We start from the raw sequence: 26,114 nt of genomic DNA, 5'->3' as shown, positions 1-26,114 counted from the left end.
TATTCTAAAGCCCTAAAGTAATTAAAAAATCTGAAAAAATTCATGAAGGTATTTTTCAACAATCCAAACAACCTTGAAATGTAAAATAAGTAACCCAAGTAACTCAAGTAACCAAACTGATCGAGGGGAGGCTTATGTACATCTTTTATTTCAGACTTTCGGTTAAAATTACGTGAGAAATATTTATTGGACAGATCTTAAGTTAATCTTGTGATCTAGTAATATCTTCTTTTTTGAATTTGGTAACGGTATAGTCGCGCCGCACAGCGACGGCGTGCGACCGTATGTTCACATTCTTATGTAGAGGCGCCCTTCGCGGTACCAGAAAGTGCAACTCATGACTCGGAAAAGGGGGCATAAATGTGAACTTAGCTCAGTGCTATAAAATACTAATATAATAATAATAATATAATATAACAGTACTAATATCGAACAAAAAAAAATTTTCACACGATTTTGAGCGTATTTTAGTGGTTTAAGAGTGATCGCGGTTTTTTCCCATGTGATGAATAAATACTCAAAATACGTTTAAATCTACCCACAAATAGATTATTTCAAAACTTTTGAATTTAACTGGTGGGTTTATACTGATGAAAAATATTTCCATGTTCATCAGTCCGCACACATGAACTCGTGCACAAAGATTGAAATGGAAAATGAGTAACAAGGGGACGGTAGTTTAAACATTCTGTAGAGTTGGATAAAAATGGCATCGAAATGCAAATAAACTAACGACTCCACGGAGATTGTGAAACTTTTTCAAATAAATATTCATTCGGGAGCTTCCTTTTTGAGAATTTTTTTGCACGAATGCTAAAAAAATAAGTATCTGATATAGTGAACCGAATGAGCAGCAAAAAAACCTTGAGGGATCTTAAGGTTTTCGACAAGCACATGCATATTTTCTATACGAATCAAGCATTCCTTGAAGTTTTTAAATAAAAATGTTAATTGGTGTAAATAGAGACAATATTCAAACACAATATACAAACTGTCTATATGCAAATGTACGTAAAAAGATTTATTATACCCCACTTTCCACTAGTTCTCATTACTCTGGGCTATTCACTCGTAAAAATATCAAGCTTCGGCCTCGGGATAAAAGGACAAAAATAATGAGAGAGATATACAAGCAGACCGCAAGAAAAAAACGCATAAATATGAGACAAAGTCAGCGTAAACTGAAACAAAAGTACAATGCACACAACTCAAGCTCTGTTTGCCGCGTGATTATTTACGAGTCGAGCTAATCTACGAATTAAAGTTTCTCACAACGGCGGACGCACAAGCAAAAGAGAAAAAGAGGGAGTGAGAGCAAGAGAGCGGGAGAAAGAGAGATGAGAAAGGAGTGGGAGAAAGAGACTATAAATTGTGCGAAAAAGTGCCTGGCGCAGTCGTCATATCGGGGTGGTGAACTGGCTCTACTGTCCAGAGCTTTAATCCCCTTCAATTAGCCGGGCGAATTAGCATGATGTAGCAGCAGGCTGCACGCGCGATTCGTTTTATACCGTCAGTTCCAAGAAACTTATATTATTACGATACTTTTTTCAGTTGAAAAAATTGTATTACGTGCTTCTACAGCAAAGCTTACCTTATTTTCACCTTTCATTTTTTATCTGAGTAAATTAATCTGGATAGTATATTGAAAATAAAAAATAACTTCCAATAACGTGTACATTAATCGCATGATGAAAACTTGTTTAAATTTTTCAAGCTAAAATAATTCAAAATTGACAATAATATACTGTTGAAGTTTTTCCTTATTAAAAAATACAGAGATATTTCTGCAGTTTTGTTAAATCTGTAGCTCAGCGAAATTCATTCTCACAAGTCTGAAAAGTTTAATGGCAATTTTTAAAATTACTCAAAACTATTCATTATTTGCTGAAAATGTGTCGCTCTTTTAATTACGACTAATGAGTGCTCAGGATATAAACGCCCTGCTTGCGACAAGTGCGTAAGATCAGAAAATTCTCTTTTTAACTTTCTATCGAATCTGCTTTTCTGTTATTCATTAGATACATTATACATAAAACAGAATATTTTGATTTTACATTAATGACTAATCCACACGTAAAGTCAAAAAGATGTTTCACAATTATTGAAAAAGATTTTTCTTCCCTTCTCCATTGTCAAAAATTCAAAAATTTTTACGAGATAGGAGTCTTTTCGTATACTTTGCGTGTTAATTTCTTTTAGTTTTTTGAATTTTGGGCCGTTTAATATTTAAAAAAAACATTCAAAGCGAAATTTTATTGAATTGCAGAGTCCAGATGTTGTCTATGCAACTTGGTAAATAGTAAATGAGTAATGTATGTATAATGTACACCCAGTATTTCAAAAGCTTATGATGAATATCATAAGAAATAACAAGATAAAAAGAAAAATACTCAATCGAATAGTATTTCGTCTTTTTTGCTTTGAATATGTAACCGTTTTCGGTCATAGGGTCTTAAACAACCCCAATCAACTTTCATGAAAACTGAAAGGGCTGCTACGTCGGAAAATCAGCCGCAAAGTCAAAAAAACTGCTTGTCGGCTTCTATTCCGTATTCAAAAAAAAGAAAAGAAAGTTTATTGAATTGAAGAATGAATAAATTTCCTGTGTTTCTAAACGCAATAAATTGTACATTTATTTATTCCGAAAAAGTCTACTTAAAATTTCATAATTAATAGAGGGACTACGTATGACATCGATGTTAGTACGAGAAAAATTGGGATGAAATAATTAAAATTGAGAAAATCTAATTAAAAGAAGACTCTTTAGTTCGAAATATTTAAAGTGCCGTAGAAATGAATGTTATATAGAAGTATTTGTGAAAATAGTTCAAAGATTCTTGGTAATGCGCAGTATAACATTAAGTACTTGGAAATGACAATAGAATCGCGAAGTACCAACTAACGGAACTCGCAAATCTATGGGGTGAGATTCAGTACGCAAGCATATGGACAAAACGAGAATATCGTAGAATCCATCCTCGGCAATTGAAATCAAAATCCGCACTTTTTCCCGGCTCTCGTCATGATTTCTACATGAAGAGATAAAGAAGAATAAAGTGAAATTGACTCTGAATGCGATAGAAAAAAGAACGAGAAAGAAAGCACACGCACACGTGTATTATTATGAGTCCTGTGCCGGTACCACGTGCATGTGTGTGAATGTACTCAGACCGAAGGAAAGAAAGAGAGAGAGAGACAAAGAAGTGGGAAGAGAGCTTTTTTGCGGTAGGAAAGCTTTATGGAAGCGGATTAGACTAACCCGAAATGAGATTACGCGCAGAGTTCTAAGCCGACTTCTACATTCTGCTCGATTGGTTTTAGGAGTCGAAGAAGAACTTTGACGCAGACCGATTGCCTACTGCTACCACTACTTTTTTTCTTCTCTGCTGCTGCTGCTGCTGCTGCTGCCTTTGACGCGCACGGTACGGTGACCGCGTGCGAGCTAGCTGGTCGGTGCGAGAAAGAAAATAGGGTGATCGTCGAAGCGTAGGTAAGCGCAAGTTTTCCGCCGATCTACTCGGATTTCCAGAAAAAAAAAGACTCGAGTACGTAGAGCAGCAGCCGGAGCTGAAGCTTGAGGAGGTGGAGAAGCAAGAATCTTGGGGAAAATTTGAAGTTTGAGCTGATGCTCGCTAGTTCGTTTCCTCGTTCTCTTCTCTCTCACTCTTTAGTTTCCTGCAGTCCGTACTTCAAGAAGGAGGAAGAAACAGAGTGAAAGGGAGGGAAAGATTTGAACTTTTCTTATAACTCAGACGATTCGTTTGAGTTTGCTTTCTAGTTTATGGCTGGACAACTATGGTATGGTATGGTTGGACATGATTTCCATAAACTTTGGCTGCAAGTGCAGAGCGAGCAAAAGATCTTTTTCCTGATTGACTTTCTGGCGCATAGCAGTTATGTACTTTTCGCGGTTTATTATTGTCACTTGTGAAAATGACCGAATGAGTGCAATGTACGTCGTCACGAAATTCTAAGCTTGCACGAGTGTACGTGTACACGTCTTAACGTCATCCGAGGCTCTTTACATTATAAGCACCTCATTAAATCAAATCTGCACAATATCGATGATTGAAACGCGACGCAAGCAATTATTACGAACAGAGCAAATACCAAAATCCAGCTAGTCCAGAGCAGCTCGTACCGCATTTATCGCGAAGCACACGCTTACATGCACACAGAGCCTCATGCGCGAAACTCGTGTTTGATTAGGGTACCGCCGAACTTGAAAGCGCGAGCATAAATCAAAGCCAAATTATCGATAGCTTCAACGGCTGCTTCGTATCGCGCTCTCAGCATCTATTCTGAACTCGCGCAAAATCTGTGTGCTATTTGAAATCATAGCTAATATCTGTGAATAAATATTTTGCATGAAAAAATAATCGAAACGACTCAGCGAAGCGAGTAAGCTTCGTGTCGAAGTTCAAAACTTTTGTGTATCTTTATTGCAGTCGTTAAGTGAAAAGATGTATACGAATGCAGGTACTGAGTAGTCACTATACTGACTGTCCAGGCACACCAGTCGAGGCTCGAAAAAGCAAAATGGAAAATGTCCAAAGAAGCAAAATAAATTGCAAGAGCTCTCTAAAAGTTGTCAACTTTGTTCTTCTGCCATCTCTTTCATCAAGCCAGCTAGCTCTCTCTCTCTCTCTTTCTCTCTCTCTTTAGCATTGTTTCTACATTACACTTTCTTCTTCGCCTTTTATTTCGATTTGTGCTCGAGATCGCACTCCGCTACGAGAATGTTGCATACTACTTTCGAAATTTATAGTCTTTTGATTATTTCCGTAGAACTGAATAGTTACGCTAGAGCCTTTAGATTATTACTTTTGTCTTACACGCAAAGAGTATAGCAGGGCCATCAGTCGAATACTTCTTTCACTCAATGCAGTCGAAATCGACAAAAACTGTGCCATCACTTCGAGGCTCAAAAAAGTCATTTGGGTCAATCGTAAAAAAACAAATCTACTCGTATAAACTTTCAAATCAAAATTGCCAACAATTATCCTACACTTTATGAACCACCATTTTTCTTCTTCTACTTCTTCTAAATGTACCTCAACTTTTACTTCTTCTTATATATGAACACGTTACGAAAGTATTTTCGAACTTCGAAGAAAAGTGCAATTTTCTACAGAGCTTAAAGCGAAGATTTTTCGCCAGTCCCACATTGCGCTTGCGTTCGCTCGCTCATGCTACTGCTTTACTTTCCTTTCGAGGCTCTCTGTGGTGGTGTTCTTTTTTTGTGCCAGCACACCGCCACTGCCATCCTTGATTTTCCCAAGCGGGAAATCCTCGCTGATGCGCATGCAGGGTGCTGTAAAGCCATCAACGCTCCAAACAGATCTGCCCATTTGGTTGAAACGAGGAAAGCCAAGAACGCGAATTAAAGTACAAAATTGCCTGCATTCGTCTGTATCACTTTATTTTTCGTCTGCCTACTTTTTGCCTTACGATAATTCTTGCCAACGAAAGCTGTGAAATGCAAATCATTTTCTAATCGAAATGAAAAGACATAGTAAACTTGTTGGTAGTGCATTATAATTATCAAAAAATGCAGTTTTGATTAATCAAACCCCTTAATAGTTTTATGAAATGTTGTGTCTCACAAAAAAGCTGTATTTTTTCAAAAACAGCACCTGAATCTACACAAAGTATCACAAATACAGTGTACGAGACTATCCTTTTTTTTGTCATTTTATAGTGCCTGCGCATTTCTATTGGCACAAACCCCATACACACTCCGAGAAGCAGCAGAAGCAGTGGGAGCAGCAGTGACACGATAAAACTCGGTAAAAGAAAAAAAAATAGCGACAGCCCTTTGTCTCGCGAATTCTCATGAGTTATTCATTCGGTCGTGGTCGCCCTTTGAGACGACTTCGCAAGCCGCTTGCGTGAGCGTGGGCGTGCGCGCTCGAGAATCAGCGCAAAATCCGCCGAGATCCTCTGGCAGAGCAGCAAGCGGCCGAAGGAGCTTGCACTATTCATGCGGCTGTCGCTTGATTTATTCGGAATAAGAGTGTATTAGAGAAAGAGAGGGAGTATATAAAAAAGAGCGAGCTTGAGCTATAGGCGACAATGGCACAAACAGCAAGTACGCGTGTTTTAAAGGCTATCGCAACTATGGGCATTGCGACTGCTGCAAGCTCGAGCACAAACTGCAAAGTGCGAGTCAAAACCCATTGGGCGACATCCATTTGTAGAAGTGCTCGATTGTTGCCTATATTACGTATGCTCACCCACCCTCTTCCTCTTTTTTACCCTCTCTCTTGCTCTTTCGGCGTTTTCAAAGAGCAGCTCGCTCGCCAGACTTGCAATAAAGGATAATCAACAAATGAATTCGAACTTTTCAAGCATCATGCCGTACAATCTTTACCCTTGCTGAGAAACTTTCATCGAGCAATTCTATCATTGCATAGCGTGCGCTGTCCTGGGCCGAAGCTCGAACTACATAATTCATAAATACAGACCTGTGTAGTTGATTCTTATGGAAAAAGGCATACAGGCGTGCTACATTAAACACGCTCGGCGCTGCAAAAACTCGCTAAGTGAGATGAGAAGCTCTTTGCTCAGGACGAGCTCCTGTAGCGATGCGCATATCTTAGGAAGAAAAACAAGATCGGCATAAAGCACGTATCCAGCTGGGGGAGGAACTATCGGGTAACTCGAGTTCACATGCTTCTCTGTATATATATATATATGATGTGCTCCGGTGTATCACACGTGAGCGCACGCAATTTGACCTAATTATTTTAACGCGAAGCTTCATCGACAAGGATATGCCTGCGTCATGATTCGTAAAAGACTAAATTCAGAAATTACTCGCTAATTTGATTGTTTTTAGAATTCACGAAACGAGCGTAGCACGTATGCAGCGCGAGCTCACTCGCAGAGATGCAAGCTATCGTTGCAGCGCACTAGTGTGCCAGTCTCTCTCTCTCTCTCAATGACAAACAAAGCATTTACCTGCGTAACAAATACGTACTGCTGGTTTGCTCGCACAGGCGCTCGTGCGATTTAGAATCCAGCCTGTAGTGTGTGCCGTTCTCTCTTCTCTCTCTCTCTCTCTCTTTCTCTTCCCTGCTAGCGAAGTATTCAACGCCAGTCGTATTTCCCTTGTGACTAAAGTACCTTAGCTAACACTGCAAGCTTACGTATACATGTACACAGACAGTCACACGCACGTACCGGTGGCGTATACATACACTCACTATCTCTTATGCGCCCGCCTGCATTGCCGAGGTAAATCCGATATCAGTCATTTTCACTTGGGCTTTTAGTCCACAAACTCCGCTCGCTTCGCGACGTAGAAAGCCTCTGCGTCGCATACACAGACACATAGACACGAAGCTGGAGGCCGCGCTCCTGTATCAATGCTCCAGACTGGATTATTTTCGCGCTCGCTCATCTAACTCTGTGAAGCTTTAGCGCGAGCGGTCTCCAATCAATTATGTTGCTCGCGAATGTATACCTGCAGCTGTTGCGGCTGCTCCAACACACACATGTCTACATATCTATGTATGTACATGCATCACAAAGAAAGCAAAACGAACCGAGTAGAACAAGTCTAAAAAAGTACACATACGCGCGATAAGGAGCTTTTGCTTGCATCTGGATTGACATGGCCTCCTCGTGCTAGGACACGATTGGTGTAGTCAAAAAAAGTTCTTCTCTCTGGAGGCTTTGATGATGAAACAACTTGGTTCTCGTATGAACGTCGGAAATAAACTAATACTCAATGGTTACATTAGAAAATTCATTGTTAAAAATAATTATTGAATAAATACAATGTACAAACAATGTACGAGTGCTATATCAGTAGACACGCTCGTTGTATAAACTTGAATCTAAAGGTACACTCAAATCTGGAGTCGATAAAAGTGGTCTCATGCGTGCGAAAATATAGCATGAAACTATAGACACTGTCCTAATCGAGACGTTTAAGAGATTAATATTTTTGAATAAGATCGAATGCAATAAATCAGATTGATTAAACTTATCACCTGCTGGACGTCAAAATGTTTATTGTTAACTTAAAATATTCAAATAACAAAACAATTCTGAACTTCCAAAATATCCACTGTATCTTTTTTAATGTATCCATTATTTCAAAAGCTGAGACAATGGAACTCTTGCAAAGTTTTTAGTAGCCGTCTCTCTAGCTTTTTAAGTGCTACGTCATGGAAAAAGTCGTAAGTTGAACTGTTCTAGCCCTCAAATCCGAGCAGCGCGTCAGCTCGATGTAATTGAAACTTTGGAAAGAGCGCATCGGAAATCCCTTTCTTCATGGCTTGAAACAATAAAAACAAAGAGGACAAATACGGAAAGACTATCTCCGGCTCGCGATTCGTGATATTTCACTCGCTTCAAAGTCGTACGTCGTACATAATACATCGCGCCTGTTCCAGGAATATCTCTCGCGTCAATTTTCAAGCGCCGTGATTTAGTTTTTGATTTATGAACTTCGCGACGACAGAGACAGGCTACCACAATCGAATTACTAAGCATACGGGCCCGCGTTCCACATGCAAAGGCACACATGTACACACGAGGAGAAAATACTGCCTCATACAATCGGAGCGTCGGGACTAGCTGTGACAGGTCCAGGAGCTATTGCCAAAGCTCGGAAATGAAGACGCGGCCGAGCCAAGCCGGCTGCAGATGAAAAAAAAACGCCAAAGTAAGCGAATTTCACAATCGAAACGAATTATCTTACTTTCTTTATCTCTTGAAAATGCTTCACCAACATGTGCTCGCGGGTGCAAAAGGCAAACCTTCCCGAATACTCGATATGTATGGAGAAATTTGAATCGCGAGCTTTATACACTCGCTACTCAGTGTTTCAAAGTTACTTTTAAGTAATTTTGAAGAGCTCTCCCGTGGATCGTATATCTACATACGCGTATAATAACTAAATTCGAAGCATTCCCCCAGGAAAACAGAATTCGCCTCAGCGTACTTATCCGCGCACTAGGCAGAAGCCGGCGATTTCTTTGCGCAAGTCGCGGAAACGACCAAAATCAAGCGTGACAGTCGAGAGCGCATCGACTGCTCGTCAAAGAGAACCGCCGGAAAACTGCTACACCGCGGCAAAATGAAAAAAAAAGAAGCTGCAGGAGAGCATTAAATCGGAAAGAAACATGCGAAAATCTGCACTGCGATATCAGCTTCCATGCGACCTTATACACAGCGCGTATAGGCGAAAAACTTTTGCTATAGCTAGGCTCGCGCGAACTAAGACTTGGCAGCTGTCAGTGTGTATGCTACGACGGCACTGCATGCTCGTGTGCATTCCCGTGTGCGCCTCCTTCGCACAGCGCCTGTCAAAGTGTTCGCTCGCGGAGCTTTCGTTCTCCTCGACTGCATGAGCTTGACTATAGACTACAGCCTGGCATCTACGTATATATTCCCGGGCGCGCTCGCTTCAGCTGCACAATTTCTTCCTCTGTAAAATTGTAAAGGTATCTTTGAGCCGCACGAGGAACCGCCGAGCTCGAGATTGAGCAGCAGATTTTTGGCTTCGTCTTCTGCGCCTAGTGTGCGCGCGACGCTTTTTTCGCTCCAACTGCTTTCGTGAATTTTTATTTTCTGTTGTGTGCCGAGGTAATACGTTCAGCTTTCGATTGACACTACTCTTACATCGAAAACATTGATCGGAAAAAGTTTTCTAAATTTTTATATCCATTCGTTTTTCATAAACTTCAATTTCGGTATCACCGTTTTATTTAATAATTGATAATATTATGTTTTTGATGTTCCGCGAATACGAATTTAATATTGTCAAGCAATAATTACATCGAGATACCGAGTATTTACGAGGATGTGAGAACATTTTTCTTCCGCTTCCACGACACTCACGCTCAGATATAATACGTAAAAGCGTCAAAATCAAATCTCAAAGACGAATGACGCTCTGTTAATGTGGCAGGCCCACCCCCTGGCATTTCTTGCGCAAAGGCAATTCGAATCGCATTACTCGTCTCTGCAGAATTACAGCTACGCTTTTAGGCGAGTTCTGAACGTTTATTTCATTATTTATCTATATGCTATATACATATATGTCTGATATATATTATGCGATTACGCGACGAAATTTCAAGATTACGCTTTGTAGGATACGACAAAAGGCGTCGTGACGACGACGATGATAGACTCCGAGTTCGCCATTGCACACCTGGGAGTGAATACACTTTCTGGAGTTACATATAGTTCAAGCCAAGTTGAACTAATCAAATGCATTATTACCGCATCCACTCACGACATATCCTCGACGTCACTCATGGTTAGAACTCGCTGCTTAGCGGCGCACCTCGACAACTCATTTAACTCGACTTGCAGTCTTTGCTCGATGCAATAACGAACTAACGTTCATCCGGTACTCGTGTGCTCGGCAAAATCAAAGGAAAAAGGCACAAAGTCGTGCGTGTGAAATCAACATTTACGCGTGTCTGTGTATGTGCACGTATAAGTTTTTTGGCGGTTTTAATCGGTCGGCGCAGGGACGAGTTTCGCGCGAAATTTTCCATCCGAGCATAAAACATTTTATTTGTCGAGCAGCCACGTAACAAAAAAACCATTCGAACGTATGATCTGTCATCGGGCGGGCGCATTTGCAACGAGCGACCATTTCCTTTTCTCTGTACAGCGAGGGAAAAAAGGGAGATTCCCACTGCTGTGTGTTTCCCGAGAGCGATGCGACATCGTCGCGTGCAATGGCAATCCCGCAAAATTGTTTTCGTAGCGCGTTGCCACCGGCTATACGAGTGTGTATGTGTGTGTACGCGTATATGGCAGCGGCGGCGACGATCATCCGGTTCGATGAAATCAGTGTGCGCGCGAGATTACGCGAAAATCACGCTGCGCGCCGAGGGAAAAGCGTGCAGAGAAATGGATATCGTTGATTGTCGAATTCGCTACTTCTTTTTTTGACTTTTTTTTTCGTTCGATGCATTGTGATGTCATAAATTATTGCTGCTGAGTACAGTGCCAAGCATCGACTGCTACGTTCTAGCTCACGTGGCATTGGCTGCAGCATTTTCTTGCAAAACCCTTCATTTCCCACGTTGTAAATGGAAATTAAGCTCCGCGGGCGAAAAATTAATATTTATGCGTGAAAAATAATTGTTCGCGCAACTGCCACTTCATATCTCGCGAGTGAAATTGAATCTCTCTGGAGAGCAGCTACATAGCTCTATAAATATAGCAGGAGCGCCAAAGTAAATTCGTAAGACAAGTCAGCAGCGGGCATTATTCACTGTGCTCTGTGCGCGCAAGCTTGTGTGCACAGAGAGAGAAAAAGAGAGGAGGGCAATCAAACGAGCATTACCATTTTTCTGATTATGCTTCGCTTACCACATTTTTTTTCTTTTTTTTTTTTTTTTTTATTATTCGTTCGCACCCTACCCCCGTAAAAGCACAGCACGGCTGCAAAATGCGTTTGTGACTCAGCGGTGCGTTATTACGAGCGTGCGATAAAAAATGGCAGGCAGGACAAAGCCACAGCTAGAGATATATACATATTATAACGTTATATAGTATGCCGAATGGCTAGGAATAAAATCGCGTGCCGTCTTAATCAAGAAATTTCGGCTTCGCGTGATGACACTAGTATATAGATATCGCGCCGCTAGCGAGCGTGCTATTTTGAGGGTGAATTATTCAAAAAAGCCACGCTGAAAGAATCTCCTAGTGTGCACCGTGGCATATTGTGGAAAAAAAATAATTATAATCCAAGGAGAATTTTTAAAGGGCGTTGTGAAGCAGTTGTCAACAAAAAAAGAGTTTTATAAAGAGTTATTAAAGTTGGAAAAAAACTGTTTGTAATAGTTTACTTTAGAAAACTTCTTTTAATATTTCAAGCAATCATTATTTTTTTGAAGTAGAAATAAATGCCGGCCAACTGAAAGTTGAATGTAGTTGAACTAGTATAGATTGAACAATTTTTTAGATTTAATTACTATTACTTGAGATTATCATCATTATTGAAGTTTTACAAAGTACTATACATAAGTACATGAAATAATTTTTTTTATCAATTTACGTATCTTTTCAAAATTCTCAAAAAACAAGCCTGATAATTTTCCCTTCTACCCTAAGACTTTAGTAACCTTGAGAAGTAATTTCCTTCTGTTCATATACTTAATCTTGTCCAATCATAATCAAACGACAATAATAATATACATATAATTATTTATACAGAGAGTTTATCAGCATTGCATACTTTATAAGAAAAACCATTACTTTTGTACGTCTAATCCTATAACTAATCGCGTCTAATCTATTGTCCAGTGTTGAAATTAACTTCCCATGTAGTTCGTCTCACCAATACAGTAATTCAAAAATGTTTCACAAAAATTTAATTATTTAAATCATTTCTACGACATGTATTTTTTTAACAATTTGGAATAGGAACTCTTATCATATCGATAGGATAAGCAAAACTGTACAGTTACTACAATTTAATTGCACCTACATTTTTAGTGCAAGCTCTCTTCGTATACTAGTGCACGTATAGGCCGAGACGAGGGCAGTTTTATTGTTCGAGTAACGACCAGATCCGTGTTGATAACCGACGTGGAAAACTTCGGCAGGGGTACTTTAAGTGCCAGGTTGAATTTTCCCCTTTTTCTGTTCGTTGTATACTTCTTTTCCCTTTCATTCGCTCGAACTCGACGTGAAGTGATATTAGAATCGTGCTCCGAAAATATATTCTTCAAACTTTAATGAAGTTACGAATTTTGACATTAATAAACTAGGCTTTTCCTATATAAAGTGAACGAGGTTATTAACTCAAGTTGGTCGACTTTTCATTCAAAATGTTCTCGTTCACGCGTTCTATCGAACGTGAAGAAATATTCCAAAAAATCGGCTCAAAACTCTTTTAATTGATTTCTTTCCTAAAAAAATAGGAACGAAATATTTTCATTTTCATTTAAACGTAAAGAAAGTCGTATCTGTTTTATCGCTAAAATAGCAGAGCTGCAGTCGTATATGCAGAGGTACAGGCAAAGAATTATATATCGACGTGTAGTCACATTAATTCCGAGCACGACTCGTTGCAATGCTCAGCGAAAGAGAGACGGAGTTTATTCTCTGACGATGCCCTCAAGCGTTTGGTTAAATTCACACGCGAGAGTCATAGCTATATCCATGCCGTTCGTGTGGGTATGTTTTATGTTCTTCGCACGCAATGAATTCGTCCTTCGTCAAAAGCTACCGAGTGAGCGCTCTGTGCGCTCATCATAATTCATCCTCCAGGTTGACTAATGCCATTCTCCGTGCCATACCAAGTCGCAAAAATATATGTGTGTTATATAACTGTATATACATGTAGGTCACTCGTGCAGCTCGAATTGATTAACGAGTAAAGAGCCAGAGAGCACATATCGATATAATCATATCGACGTACCTGCATATACATATATTTCGTAAAAAAAAGACGGATGTGCAAGGGCTGTTATGGCTTTTCCCAACGAAATTACATGGATAAGCGAGTCAGCGAGAAAAATTTACATCAAAATGTAGATTCGTTCTGTTTTATGACTGCCGACTTAATATTCATCGACATTCATAAATTCAACGAATATATGAACTATTTGACGAATTTGCGTGTTGGGACATTTAATTGTCATTTCTATAATGCATATATCGATATTCCAACCCATACCGTGATTCACATATATATCAAGTATAGCTTTCCGCTGACTTATTGCAATTTCAAAATCACGTCGAATCGTGCTTGATGCCGCTCGAGGACTCAAACTTGGTTCGACCATTTTTATTAATACTAAACAATTAACAGCTTCACATATGTGACGTGACGAGTAAATTTCCAACATAGCAGAATCGATCTTGGAAAAGAAAATAACCCTGCAGTATATATAAACGAATAAAGTAAAGTGTATTGCTTCTCTCTCGAATTAATACTTCTTTTCCCATTATATTTCCTACGGAAAGTATATTTTTTGCGCATTGTACGTAGGGGAACGCAAAATATGACGCGCGCAGGTCTATGCAGTACGTGTGACTCGTTTTTCCGCAGACGCAATTCCACTCGAGAACTCGGACGCGGCGTGCGAATCTATATATATGTAAGGCTATACATATATGCATACATGCAAAGCTTTATTGAGACTGCACGAATATCTAAGTTGCGCTTGCGCGAATACTGCGTACTTTTAGACCGGAATTTTCAACAATAAATCTTTTTTATCACAGGCCTATTGATATATCTGACGATGAACGATGATGTGTCAGCTGTAAAAAATTATGACCTATGGTTTATAGGTTTACATTTTTTCCGATTCTTTCTCTTTTTTTATAGTTGCAGGGTAAATATTTTTCCCATCGCTGTAAATACTTTATGGGATTTAAAAATACAATTTCAGATTCTGAGTGATATCGAGTCGTACATGGTGTTTACGTATAAATTCGTATTTATAGAGCTTGAACAAGCACGCATAAACCTACAGCGTCGACCAAAACGTGGCCTGTTCAACGCAAGAAATATCCGCATCAAAAAAAGGTTGACGTATCGGCCGAAAATTAGTGAAAGCCGATGTGCGTGAGTTGCGAGTGGAAAATCGAGCGGCAGATACCAATGATGTGTGTGTGTGTGTGTGTGTGTGTGTGTGTGTGTGTGTGTGTGTGTGTGTGTGTGTGCGTATGTATATAGATTTGCGACTCTTTAATCAAGAGGAGTAACACGGTAGTGGCAAGCCACAAGGGTCAAGTTGCACTGCATACAATCCGCCCACCAATATACAGTGAAAGAGAGAGAGAGAGAGAGAGAGAGAGAGAGAGAGAGAGGCCAAATGTGTCGCTCGCTTGAAAATTCCTCCTTGCAACGTTTGGACGGGATGATTCCCCACTGCGGCAACGGAATATATATGCGTGACAGTCGATACATTACGATCCGTTCAGATATACGTGCGAAAGTATATGGAAAAGCCGCGCGCACGTCGTATACTAGCAAAACTTATGATTGTAAAATGCGTATGTAACTCGCTGAAGGGGAAGCAGAGATGAGCTGCCAAAAATACGCGAAAATTTTCATTTGCATACATCGGACATAGGGAGTTAGAGGGAGAGGGAGAGAGAGAGAGAGAGAGAGAGTAAAAGAATCATGTATATACGTACAAAGCACATGGCAACAGATTCCTCTCTGTCTCTCTTGCTCGGTCTTTTTCTCGCTTCGCAATAAAACGCTTCGCAAGTGCGCCCGCGATTGAAAATGTTTTCAAACTCTTTTATTGTGCGTTTGCATTTGACCTCTTTCTGTATAGACATGACACACACTCCTGCTCTGCCTCCATGAAAGAATATATATATATACATAAATATACATTTAGGACCGCTATAGAATTCTGTCTGTTATTACTTTTTTACGTAAAAGTGCATGTATGGAATAATTTTTTTTAAGAGATACTTTTTCATCGACTGCAGTGTACGCTTTTTTAAGGCTAGAAAATACCACGTACTATGCGCGCTACAGTATTTGAAAAAATCTCAGAATTTTTTGTAATATTAATAATATTCCAAATTTTTATATTTACCAAGCTTTTACAACTGATTTTAAAAAATATGAATATAAAATGTACACATAGCTAACAAATATTTAGTTTACGTGGAACTATTTAAACGAAAAAAAAAAATATCTCGATGAATCTAAAATTGTATACGTCTATGTTACAGAATGTTCGTTTCCATCACGCTGGGAGGGTACATGGTTCCAGAGCGGAGTCCGCCAATCGATACTCATATCGAAAAACATCCTCTCCAGCAAAGGAACCTGCCTCCACAACGAGGGTGATAAATTTCTCTTGGTAGACGAGTGAGTATACACAATTTTTTTTCAACATATTTTAGTCTCACCCCCGTTCTTTGCTCAAGAAGGAGAAAATAAAAATTCAAATGAATATCGACGTTGCACCGCGAAAATAAATTTCAGCGAATAGTTCAAATCAACTCGTTCATTTTCCGAACAGACAAATCGTTACGAAACCAGCTCTGGCTTCCCTCATAAAACTCTTTAACCCCTTTCCGCAGCTCAAAACCTTTCAGACAGACAAGTACAAGGTAGGCGCTACAGCGCCATGCACGTACGAGCCATTCGACTGGAAATTTGACTTTAACCTTCCAGAGGGGTAACGACTACAGGAGGATTAAAATCGTGAGCGATTGGCGGTGTCGTGCTTGTGTTGTTTTAATGATCGACAAAGAAAGACTTTTTTAACGTAAAGTAAAAAACGCACCAAGACGCCGCTAAAAAAAGTAATCAGCGCTAGCGTGTCTTATCGGTGCTAACGCTTTGCTGCGAGAAAATTATTTTTTTTCACATGAAACGACGCGAAAGACTGCTCGTGTTTTTATAGATTGCTTAGGACAAGCGCGAGATGAGATTTTTCTCGATGTATCTTCGCGTGGTGTTTCATCGGATTTTTACCAAAGAAACTTTGTACGTTGCGATTTCTATGGGCAATGCACCTGCAATAGAAATCGTGTTTTCATTTTTCGAATTGAATATTCTTTGATAAAAATAAAATAGTACCTTCTAGTGTACACGGAGAGTAAATTTTATGCATTTTTTGTGATTCATACTTTTACTACGTATACGTACAGACTGAGAAGTGATTATAAATAAAACACGACCCTCGTGATTCCGAGCACGTTTTTGACTGGCTGCAGGCATCTCGTCTTTCTTTCTTGCCTGACCGAATGCCGACTCAATCTACTTCCTACATATTTTATTATGGTATCGAGTTGAGATAACCGACTGAATTCATTTCATATTTACAAGTTTTGTTTTTTCTTGGGCAAAGTTTCGCGTTCTACAAACTAACATGTGAGTTTAAAAAAAAATAATATCATTATTTACTGAATGTTTTGGAAAAAAACTGCAACATGTTGAAAATGAGAAACCTGTCGATAAATGAAGCATTTATTAATAATTTAATAATTCAATATTATTCATGCTGAAAAAAGAAGTTATTTTCAGTTTTTTACTTAATTAAATTTACTATCATACATTTAAGGTACAGTAGAATTTTGTTCATAGATATTTAAAAAAGTGTACCCCTTTATGAGTGTAAAAAGTGACACTTGATAAAGTATTATATTTATTATACCATTTATTTTTTAGAAATCAACACTGAATTAATCGGTATAATACTCACCTTGTTTACATAAAAATGAGCTTAGATATCATCTAATATTGCTACTTTATCACTTGCTTGCCCATTTTTCGTTTGTGCACTCTTATGAAAAGTATCTTTGAAAATTGCACTTCAAAGACAAGGCTACAACGTTAAACTCGTAAGCGCATTTTTTTTCTCCTACTTGATTACTCTCGAAGCATAACAAAATGAGCATGAGCTCTCGATTCCCGATTAAATTGCACGACTACAAATTATATATATTTATAAGGAACGCAAGTATATATGTATGTAACTATGTATACATTAATCTGGATAATTGATTTTCAAGCTATGCAAGCCATCTATGCAGATGAGTAGGAGAAGCAGCTTGATGCGAAACGCGAACGCGAGGAGAATCACGCAGAACCGTGGTGAATTTGATTATCCCTTGAGAGTCTTTGACTCCCAAAGTATATACTATATTTCCGTATATATACTCGGATGTGCTGGCAATATACATGTATATTTAGTTTATTGAAGGAATGCAACGGAGAAACGAGAGCTAAGTCGAGTTCTGCGTATAGGAACATGTACTCGTACAAGTATATATGTAGGTGTTAGAGAGGGCTCTAGTATTTATTACTCAATATTCTGATGGAAGCCAGGCTTGAGAAAATAAATATATGTTAATTTGCGAGTTATGTGCATTTTAGACCTTTAGCTGAGATGTTAATGAAAATATATTATAATTATTTAAAGATTCTTTCAACTTTACTATAACATTGTTTTATATTTTTCAGAAAATCTTGTTATCGATGCGTTGTTATACACGAGAAACACTCCAACGTTCTACAGTACAAAGAAAGTAAGTATATCATTTATCATTAGTTTTTCATTAATATTTTTTCATGTGCTTAATTAAAAGTTATCGTTCGCCGTGAAACACAGATCAAAACGTGATAGGTATTGAAGTCAAACTAAAAAACCAACAAAATATCGACACACATTTTTGAAGCTATAATACTGGTATTTCTGGCAGTCTGGCAGACTTGAATCTTATTGAAAATTTACCGAAATGAGTGAGCTCCCATCTCCCTTCAGCTCAGTTTTTCAAACCACATCTAAATAATGCAAGCCCTTGCACATACTTGCACATACTTGCCCTTCAGGAAAATGCAAATTATTCACTGTCCATTAATAGTACAGCCCGCCCTGCTTTTCCATTCTCTCTTGGCAATGGGTGATGCACACAACGAGCACATCTGACTCTGCATTTCTGTCGCGCAATAAGCTATTGGGCATCGAAGTCTAATGTATATAGCTACACCAATATGGTGGCGTACCCCCGGAGATTAACTCGCGTTTGATACAAATAATCTCGATTAAATGCATTCTCGTCGTATTAATTATCCGCGAGTGGAATGTAACAACTCTAATTCACGTAAAATTCAATGAGGAGTCCGAATATCGAATTATTTTTCACCTAAGCCTCCGGCACATCCGTGAAAATTGAAAATTAAAGCGTTTTTTGCTCATATCTCGCGATCCAAGCAAGATACGGAAAAATTAATTACACCATTCGATTCCCCGCAAAATTATACATGGACATGCACTAAAACATTTTCAAGTGTCGGTGCAAAATTTCGAGTTCTGCGCCGTTGAACTTACCGGCCGCCCCGAACGGCATGTTTTAATTTTATTAATATTGTCAACAATTTTACACCGACACTTGAAAATGTTTTAGTGCATGTAAAATTTTGCGAGGAATCGAATAGTGTAATTAATTTTTCCATATCGTGCTTGGATCGCAAAATATGAGCAAAAAGCACTTTAATTTCCAATTTTCACGGCTTTTCCGGAGGCTTAGGTGAAAAATAATTCGATACTCGGATTCCTCGTTGAATTTTACGTGAATTAAAGTTGTCACATTCCACCCGCGGATAATTAATACGACGAGAATGCGTTTAGTTGATATTATTTGTATCAAACGCGTGTTAATCTCCGGGGGTACGCCGCCATATTGGTATAGCTATATTACTATATCTATATATGTAAGGTTTGACGCCCAATATGAAATAAATAAATGCAAATGCTTTGGACTATTCAAAATGGTATGTTCAAACAAAATATAATCGATGCAATATGCTCTTGTTATACTTGCCCGAGAAAAGTGCTGCAGTGATTCATTTTTTTGAATGTTGTCGAATTTTCATTGGTTTTTAATCAGTCTGCTAACGTATGCCACACAAACGTCCAATATCGGTTTTACAAATTTATGAGAGAAAGAGCAGAGTAGAAAAAGAAAGAGGATAAAAAACAGTTGCAACTGCTGCAACGTTGGAAACGCAAAGACAGAGAGAAAGAGAGAGAGAGAAAGAGAGCAAAAGGCAGAGTAGCGATACTAGTGGCGGCTAACACAACATCGCACTTTTTCGGATTTTTTGGTCCTATAATATATATGCGTGCGCTTCCGTTTTATTTTTCTCGTTCTCTTGCAGAATCGCGTGTTTACGACGAGCAATACGCGAACTTCAACCAAAACGAGCGAGAATAGAAAAGGAGAGGGAGCTTAACGCGATAGCAAAAAACTACTCGAGCGCAAGCGAAACAGAATGTGTATACACGTATGCGCACATGCCATGCATTTTGAGCGACGTGCCAACTTTTCGAGAGCGATCCTTTCGATAAATATTCATACGTGTAGCTGTAAGATAATATTCTCGATGTGTTGCGGCCGCATTTCTACTTCGAGTGGACTTTTTAATAGCGTAACTTTGCTTATTCTGTAACGCTTTTCACTTCCATCTTTGATGCAACGCTCATGAGTATTTGTACACGAAGAGATCCGAAGCCAAATAAAGAAAAGACTCTTCTTGTCGGTCCGAAAACGATGATTCACGAATGATTAACGATATAAACTAAGCGAAAGAGTATATGGTTGCGGCTTTCTTAAATGATTAAAAGCCTGTCTTTCTCTACCGTTTTTCTATTTATTTCCTTCCGCGTATGATTTATGACATATTTCTCATCGATAAAACATTTTGCTATTTATATATCAGCGCAGTCATTTAGCTATTTTTCTCTCTTGATATTTTCGACCAAGGGAAAAAAGGCACGTCAGCTTCGGTAATTTGGAACGAGCTCCCTACACCGCAAAATCGATCCACATTTAAGCGAGCGAATGCAGTCAATTAAAAAAATTATTTTCTTTTCTGAAGTTTACAATGGAGTCACTAGCAGTTCAACTAACTGCAAGCTCAGCGAAGCTTACAAGTGCTCGGAGCTGCGCTGAAGCAATAAACATATAAATGGCATTTATTATACATATATTAATAATATATATCTTGTCTGCTTCGTGATTTCAGCATACTGTCATGGACGCAGCAGCCTGTCATCCTTGTGCTCGTACATAACCGGAGATGCCCTGCTATTCTCCATGTTTCGGGAGGAGGCGACCTCGGTGCCGTGTCCCTTTCACGGCCCCATGACTTTTACGTACAATCGAGGACACGGCAGGTGTTCCAGCCCTCTGAGCAACGTCGATACCTGCACCGATGAAAGCAGACTGCTGTTCCGTTATCAAGCCTGTCCCGACGTGCCGGCTTCCGAGAGTACAGGTAAAAGATCGATGCTTTAGCTATTTGACTGATTAATTTTCTCACAAAGTTTTCGAAATTACCAAAAGTTTCGCTTGATCATCAAGCCTTGATGCTTGTTTGTAAAAAATAGAAATAGCCTAGGCGGGGTGAGCAAATGAGACACTACATCGCACAAACTCGCGGTCAGTTTGATTAACAAACCATGACGTGGCCGATTGAGACTGGTAAACACTTGCTTAATTGACTGTGCAACGAGGGAATCGTGCATATGTACATACGGAAATCACATCAAAAGCAACTGTACCATCGTGTACTTGACTTTTCGCAGTTTCAAGCCACGATCGTCCGTTTCATTGGACGTAGGAAGCCTTGCGTGATACGTACGTGCCACATTGCAGCAAAGTCCACATTTTTTTCGTAAAACTTTGTGCGCATGTGTGGCTAGTCAAAAAATTAAATTCTCAGTTTAATTCAAGCAAAATGATAAATTGACTGAGATATAAGTGGAAAAAAATTAAAAATTTTGATTGGAATTAAGCCCAGGCTTGGCAAAATTATTTCTCCTTATATTACAAGAGTATAGGGGAGATCCGCCTATGCTCGCGCATCACCTATTGTGGCGCACTTTTTATCAACAATGATAAGATATGTATGCAGGTTTATAAATGATGCTTAAGTAATTTGTTGAACAAACATTCAAACAATTTGTATCAACAAATTACTTAAGCATCATTTATAAACCTGCATACATATCTTATCATTGTTAATAAAAAGTGCGCCACAATAGGTGATGCGCCAGCATAGGCGGATCTCCCCTACTATCCACAACGTAAGACAAAAATATAGGCTCAGTCATAAAAAGTGGATTTTCAGATATTATTTAAATTTTTATGAGTATAAGCTGAATAAAAATATAATACAATACATTTAATTCCGACGTTATAAAAATTAAGAAAATTGAAAGTTGGATGAAATGAAATAATTATTTTTTGTAATTTCCTACAATTCTATCAAATTTTAACCTATGACCCTATAATTAGATTTTCAAAAATATCTCTATCGACTATACGAAATAATGATATCTTAATTAAAACCTAACTCAAAACTTACACAAATTTTGGAATTATTTATCAAAGTGAATAAGTAAATGATCAAAAATTGACCGGCAAACTGACTATGCTTATTGGTTAAAAATTTATCGAGACGAGTAAACTGAATTTTTAAGAACAAAAATGCGATTCCGAGTGCAAATTTTCAAGACCAAGTTCTGCGAAGCCAATCATGAACGTTAATCACGTTATATATTTTTTAACTCTTGCAGAAACTCCCCTAGGATCTACTGTAGTTCCTTTATCGCAATAATATAACATGCCACCTTACACGCTGTACTTGACTCTTTTCGTTTATGCAATAATAATTGTTGCGAGTGGCACTCATGGGGATTTTTCACCATTTAAATGAGAAAATTTGCGCTGAGTCGATTTTTCTTCGGATGCACCGAATGAAATCGCACAAAATCATGACTTTATAAATTCAATTAAGGAAATTACAATATCCTCTTAATCCAATGTCGAATGTATTTGTTCGACTGTTTTTAATGAGCTTTCTGAAAACATTTAGGCTCTTGTTTCTACTTCATTGTTCATCGTGATTAAGCTTTTTTTTCTTGAAAACAACATTTCCAAATAGGGTTTTGCCTGCGTCTCTTTTACATCATTATAAGCTCGCAGGCTCAATTATTTATATAACAAGATTCGTAAAATTTAACGATTTATATAGAGATTAAAAATTTAAATTGAAAAAAATGAAAGCACGTCATAAATTCGGTATCCGATACTTTTTGACGATCAATTTAAATGTATACATCAAGCAGGCTTCATACATCATTCAAAGGAAGGTAAAAAAAACCATAGCAGCGATATAATATACACCTTGGCACGCACGAGTTAGAATAAATCTCAGGGAAAGTAGTACTTCATCATGGCGTGGAGTAAATTTTTCTTTCCCTGGTATAAATTTTACCGATCGATGGGTTTTTTCAGCCTCTCTCTCTCTCGTTCTCTTTCTCATTCACTCGAGGCTCGCACGCGCCTGTTATATCCATCTGATACATAGGAAATGAGCGTAAAAAAGCATAAAAGTCCCGGCACCTGTTTTTCTTTCACGCGGCACGACCGCGTGGTTGTTATCCCCGACAAGTTTGACACTCTCAGCCTCACACCTACATACACATACAGAGGAACTCGTATTCGCGCGCGTCCTTACGTACCTCTATAGATCTCGATTATTTCTGTTCCGACTAAGCGGGCACGCACTTCTACGTGCGCCGATAAGCGCGCCTGAGACGCTACGTAGCTAGAAAAAGAGAAAGAGAGAGAGAGAGATCCTAAAGGAAATGAAAAACGCGAGCGACTCTACGTCGGGCTTACAAAGGAAGTTTAAGGAGCTACTACTGCTGTTACCGCCACCGCCGCTACTGCCAGCTGCTGCGCTGTTTCGACCCTTTTTTCCCTTGTCCGTATATAGACTTTTTCTCCTTCTATCTCGTTTGCGCGCTTACTCTCCCTTCCAACTTTGCTTTTCTTTTTCTACGTAGGAGAGACAGAGAGAGAGAGAGAGAGAGAGGGAAAGATGGAAGTGGCGAGATAAAAAAATCCGAAACGAGACTTTGGGATGGAGAAAATCGTGGCAGAGAAAGACTAAGAGAATTTAAATGACCGATTAAGTACGTGTTTGGAATCTATAGGTGCCGTTATTATACGCCTTTCTGAGATTTCTGTCGGATTGAGTTAACAGGATTTTTCGATGGCTATTGTACAACTGTCGATATACCTCACTCGCTTATGTCCGTTTTGGTTAAAAGTTATTTTACAGATGTGTTATAGATTAAAGAAATTTTGAATAAGCTGAAAAAGTATTATGAAACATTGTAGGGATCTTTGATTAAAAACAATACTTCAATGAAATTTATATAATACACAAAAGATATAGAAATTTTGAGGATAATCATTGCAATGGACAAAATAATCGTCAAAATATTATAAATAGGTGTAAGTAAATGAGCATTGCTATGCTGTTACAGTGGAGGAACTGGAGTGCCTGGCGACGTGGAAAGAGGGCAGCAATCGCTACTTAGTTGGACGTCTGCATAACGGACACTCCCTGAGCAACGAAGACCGCTATCGCTGCTTCGTGTACGAGCGAGGTGGACAAAGCGTGGCCGGACTGAACCGGGCGGCTGCTGCGGCACTGGGCATCGCCACGGTCATAGATCACGACCTGCCGGCCAGCGGTACTCTGGCCGAGGGCTCGTCCGAGATCTACAAGGTCGCTCAGAGCGGAGATGCTACCTGCAACGGACTGTCCAGTCCGCTCGAAGGCTCGAGGACGATGACCCTGACCAAAGGTCAGTATGTCCCAAGCTCTAATTCAGAAACATAATTCAGCTATTCTTTACCATGAGGAGCTACTTTTCACTGAAAATAATTTAATTGACAAAACTTTGACTACACTCGATACTTTTTTTATGGATTATTTGCCGAGAACGGTTAAATTGCATCGCGATGCGAGTAACGAGCTTAATAAATGAAACCTATTATCGAATATCAATGTACGTAAATTCAATTAAAATTTTTCGGTGTTACTTTCGTAATTGTTTACGAAATATCTGTTAATACCTACGTTATGCAGTCTAATTTTAGCAGCTATAATTCAGTCGTTTTGATGTTTCATACAATTTAATTTGATCAGTACGAATAATTGATTAAATGGTCCCGACGATAGTACCAAGTTACATCTGGTCAAAATAATTATCAGTTTTTGTCGATCGATATTATACTTCTGGAAACTTGGGATAATGAGATGGTCTTTGCGACCGAAAACACAACTTTTACACCGCCTTCGATATTACTCTCCGTCTGAACTCGCAGCCCGTACATATAATGCGAGCGCCACCTCTATAACTTCTTTACGGTGCCGTGAGAAACTCAAGGGAAATTCCCTCGCGCGTTAAAAAAAATAAAATGAAAATAGAGCGTGTATGGATCGGTAGAAAAAAGAAAAACTCCGTGTATCCAAGATTGGCATGCGTGTGTGGGTGTGCGTTTGCACTCTTTTTTGAGTACAAGGAAAAATAGCACGGAGAATAGAGAAGATGGGAAGAAAATATAACGCGTACCTATGCGTGTACGGAGAAAGAGAGAAGAAAAGGTGACGGTCGAGCGGAGACGATAAAGAGTATAAGGTTGTACGCGATGCCGTATAACACACGTACACAGGCTGCTGCCGCCGCTTCTCTATACGCTCCTTTTACGATTCCCATCGTCAGAGCTGAACACACGAATTAGCACCTCCTTTAGCCTTCCTCTCGAGCAAGCTCCGGCTCATCATAGACGACTTTTACGATCAGCGAAATTTGTACCTTTGCCACATTTCTACTTTTTTTTAAGACTAATTCCTCGTAGCTATGCGAATTTCGTTATTTAACGCAACTTGCGTTAAACAATTTCGAGTCAAAAGAATAAAATAAAATAAGAGAATGATTTTTACGCGGAACTCGTGCGGTTGTTTGTTACACTGCGCGCTCTTTGTTTCCGAGCGCATTTTTTCACTTCGATGTTTATACTCGAGCTTGGCTAAAGCTCTCTTGTAATGAACCGCAATGTTTTATTCAGAGAAGCTACCGGTACAACTCTGATTTTATTATCCAACTCTTTAAATTCAGAAACAAGATAAAAACCACGACTGCGCACACTAGACATGGTTGGACGGAAAAAGTGCACGAATTTTCTTTTTACTCATTGTATAGATCTTCCGACTTTCTTAAAAAGTTTTATGTATCATATGTCATGAAAATTTCCAACCAACGCATTATATCACAAATAATTTATTTTTTGTGAAGCTTTTTTGATAACATGCTCGAACAATTTCCATTAATTTTGAAATTGGAAAAATAATAATATCGAGTACAATTACATATTTTTATACAAGTAGTAAAACTTGAATCACGTGTTTTGTTTTACAGCGTCGTCACCGGGTAAATGCTGGTTTCCAACCTGGCTGACCGGCAAGACGAGTCTGATGTGGCACACCCTGGATTTGTCAGCTGCCTATACCTTCCACATGAGTAACGCCTCGCTCCAAACAGTCAAATCGAACGGCAGTGCTAGAAGTCCCGAGAGCCCCGCAAATTTCCTCAACCTACCTGGCCAAGAGGAGCATAACGTCAAGATACTCTGCAACAGCGTGAAGGTGGCCGATGTCGAGCAAAACATCTACATGATCGTGGCTCATTACACCGTTGGCTGGTGAGCCCAAGCACGTTTATAAAAGTCTTGTGTTTGAGGTGGTCGCGCTTACCTTCGATAGTAAAACTCCTGCAAAG

The 26,114-nt window shown here is 39.1% G+C and overlaps 1 protein-coding gene across 1 annotated transcript in view; it reads left to right on the top strand.

The window, feature by feature from the left end:
• LOC106658216 overlaps positions 1-26,114 on the top strand; it is an 82,956-nt gene that overhangs the window by 39,307 nt on the left and 17,535 nt on the right. The window contains exons 3-7 of the mRNA XM_014380076.2: positions 15,691-15,829; positions 17,933-17,997; positions 20,498-20,749; positions 23,814-24,137; positions 25,755-26,037. Of these exons, the coding sequence (XP_014235562.1) occupies positions 15,691-15,829; positions 17,933-17,997; positions 20,498-20,749; positions 23,814-24,137; positions 25,755-26,037 (1,063 nt within the window). The remainder of the gene's footprint in view (positions 1-15,690; positions 15,830-17,932; positions 17,998-20,497; positions 20,750-23,813; positions 24,138-25,754; positions 26,038-26,114) is intronic.

Source organism: Trichogramma pretiosum, unplaced genomic scaffold (assembly GCF_000599845.2).
Source record: "Trichogramma pretiosum strain Unisexual culture from Peru unplaced genomic scaffold, Tpre_2.0 scaffold16, whole genome shotgun sequence".
Lineage (NCBI taxonomy): Eukaryota > Metazoa > Arthropoda > Insecta > Hymenoptera > Trichogrammatidae > Trichogramma > Trichogramma pretiosum.
This window is presented reverse-complemented; position numbering and strand designations above follow the sequence as displayed.